We start from the raw sequence: 3,063 nt of genomic DNA, 5'->3' as shown, positions 1-3,063 counted from the left end.
GTAGCGCTCCCTCCTAGTCTCACTGTCACCCCGCTGCGGCAGTCGTCCCCCCTGCTCGGGGCAGGCCTCACGCTGTGCCACGATGTCCTGCCCCGGCACGAGGACGATGGGTTCTACTTCTATTACTTCGTGGTGCTGATCGCCTGCGCCTTCCTGCTGCCGCTGCTGCTGCTGGTGCTGAGCTCGGGCGCGGTGCTGCGCATCCTCCTGCGCGGGGGCAGCCGCTACTCCCACGCCGTGAAGCTCACGGCCCTCGTGGTGCTCACCCTCGTGGTTTTCTACACCCCCAGCAACGTCCTGCTGCTGGTTCACTACTCCAGCCCCTGCTCCAGGCTGCACGGCCGCCTGTACCTCAGCTACATGGTGAGCCTGGCCCTCAGCACCTGCAACAGCTGCGCCGACCCCTTCGTCTACTACTACGTGTCTGAGGATTTCCGCGAGAAGGTGAGGAGGAGAGTCTTCAGGAGCAGCAAAAAAACCACCACTTCCCTAAAGACCTCCAAGGAAACGCTGCCTCGTTCCAAACATTCACTGGCATGAGCCTCCAGCCCGGCTCGCTGCTCCCAGGGCACTCGTAACACACAGTGGGGATAAGATGAAGGCGAGACTGGAATTCCACAAGTTTCACCCACAGCAGCATTTCCCAGGAGCTGAGTGCTTTTCCCTGTCTGCACAGGCATAAGGCTGAATAAACCCAAGCTGTGGGATTCTTTGCCCAGACAAGATGCTGAGTGCTGGACACATCCATCCTTTGCTGGGACACTGCCTGCAGCTTCTCAGCTGGCCACACACCACCAGGGATGCTCCTACCCATACATCTGGGTCTGGTGTTCCTAATCTGACTACTCTCTACCTGCTAGTCCTGCTCCTGACTTGCTCACTGTCCTTAAGTGCATATTCCCTTCCCCTAAAACTGAAAAAAAAATAGACATTGCAACCCCAAATCTCTAAATGTTTCAAAAGATACTCTCCTGAACTAAACCAGTCTGTCAAGAGAGTGCGGAGCACTGGCTTGTGTAGCAGAAACATTCTTGGCTTGATTTGCATGCAACCCCCCAGTAATGTCAGTCCATTGTTGGTAAAACGTGCAAAAATCCCATTCACTCATCCTTGTATTTGCAAATCCGCCTTGGCATCCGTAATTTCTTTGAGGCAAAGGTTGTATTAATGGATTTTGTAAAAAAATGATGTCTCATGAAGGAAAATAGTAAAGTAGGAATGGAGCAAACCCTCTGGTACTCCACACTTCCTTGGTGTAATGTCACCCACAACCAAAAGCTGTCTCTGATCAAACAGGTGCTCAGGTTTGCTGCAAATCTGACAAAATGCAGCCAGCTCCTCTCTCAGACACAACTGGGGCACGGCCCTGTGAGCAGCCAGGTAGAAAATGAGCAATAAACCTCTTTAGAGCTCCTTAATTCTTTAGTTTTCCCAGCATAGGCCTGACAGCCTAAAGCGCGAATAAGAGGCAGAGAGAATTGTCTTAAAATCAGTTTTTAATAAAATATTTATCAGAATCTAAAACAAACACTTTTCTGGACTCAGACTTGCTAAGATGTGTGTGAACAAACCAACAGCTGGTCAGAGAGCTGTTTGTGTGTACCTGTGTGTGCGGGGGCAAAAGGCGGGTGAAACACAAAGCCGGGCTCTGGGCACTCAGTCAGAAACAGCAGGGACTAAAAAAACCCAAACCCCAACCCAGGCTGGTAGAGGTTTTCTAAATGGTTGCTCTATTCACAATAATGAAAACCAGGTTATTGTGCATTAAATGTCAACTGTCAGTGTGAGCAAAGCAAGTGCTGGTGTGTCGGGGATGTTCTTCAAGCAAGCTGAACATTCTTCTGGTATTTGCCTTCTACTAAGGCTGATTAAGAAGGAGGGGAAGAGGCAAGACCACACAGGACAAGAGAGAACAAGAGGAGCTATTGCTTTAAAATAAATACCATGGTAATGATTACTCTGCATAATGTACAGTTACAAATATATAAATATTCATTTCCTTGAAAGGATTGCAAGCATCAATCACTGATAACTAGCACTGCTGCAGCTATTCAGTCACACAACTCGATGGAAGAAGCAATTTCTGTGTCTTACAAACCCACTGGCACTTTTCTCCTTTTGCAATGAGGGACCGCCAGGAAAAGGAAAGGAGAAGCCTCTCTCTGACAGAGGGAGGCGAATGTCTCTAAGCCAGAAACAACCCAAAGCAGCAGCAGCTGCTGCTGGCCTTGCTGGCTTTGGCTTTCCAGCACCCAGCTGGTCTTTTCCTAGGTGGAAAAAAAAAATAAAATCAATCCTTCTCTCTAAACTGACTGGGCTGAGGTGCACAAAGCAGGAGCCTGAGATGTCCTTGTGCTCCCAGGGACAGGAAAGAGACTGACCAGCTTCAGAGCCAGAACTGGGCCAAAGCCTCTGAATGGTTTTGAGTCTGTACAGCTGTGCTGTGTCCAGTGGTGCTCAGGGATCCAGTTCTAAAGTCTCTGTATTCCAAGCAGGATGTTGAAGAGTGGAGGAAAAACAATCTATGATTTTTTTTTAACCTAGATAAGAATTAATGACGGTTGCAAGAAACATGAACAGCAAATGTGGGACAGGGCAAAGCTCTGGACCCTCAGCTGGGGTGGAGAAGAGAGCAGAGACCTGCTCCTTTATCCCTGTGATAGGGGGGAAAAGGGCAACCACAGTGGTGTAACTGCAAGTTCCTTGATTCAGTTCCTTAAATAAAATTACCTTTTTTCTCTTTAGCTGCAAAGAGGAGCTGGTTTGGTGTAGCAAGAGTGGGGGGAGGCAGAGACTGCCAAGAGCAGATGGACTGGAAGTGCCAAGGCTGGGAAGAAGCACTGGAGGTGAAGTCAGGATCCAGAAATCCTGTCACATCACCTCCCACTGCCCTGCTCTGTCTGGCTCTGAGGGCACTGAGGCTGCTCTGCCTTTGCCTTCTGAAGGTCCAGGGCTCTCGGGCTTTACTTTGAACTGTGAAACAGGAGCCAGACTCCTCTGCCTCAAGCACTGGCATAGAGACCCCTCAGACAAGGCCCTGATTGATGGGCTGGCACCACCAGC

The 3,063-nt window shown here is 49.8% G+C and overlaps 1 protein-coding gene across 1 annotated transcript in view; it reads left to right on the top strand.

The window, feature by feature from the left end:
• F2RL3 (F2R like thrombin/trypsin receptor 3) overlaps window positions 1-925 on the top strand; it is a 2,510-nt gene extending 1,585 nt beyond the window's left edge. Inside the window, 1 exon segment of the mRNA XM_008641055.2 lies at window positions 43-925. Coding sequence (XP_008639277.1) covers window positions 43-540 — 498 coding nt within the window. The 3' untranslated portion in view covers window positions 541-925.
• Window positions 926-3,063: the final 2,138 nt, after the last annotated feature.

Source organism: Corvus brachyrhynchos, unplaced genomic scaffold (genome assembly GCF_000691975.1).
Source record: "Corvus brachyrhynchos isolate BGI_N302 unplaced genomic scaffold, ASM69197v1 scaffold219, whole genome shotgun sequence".
NCBI classification, from domain to species: domain Eukaryota; kingdom Metazoa; phylum Chordata; class Aves; order Passeriformes; family Corvidae; genus Corvus; species Corvus brachyrhynchos.
This window is presented reverse-complemented; position numbering and strand designations above follow the sequence as displayed.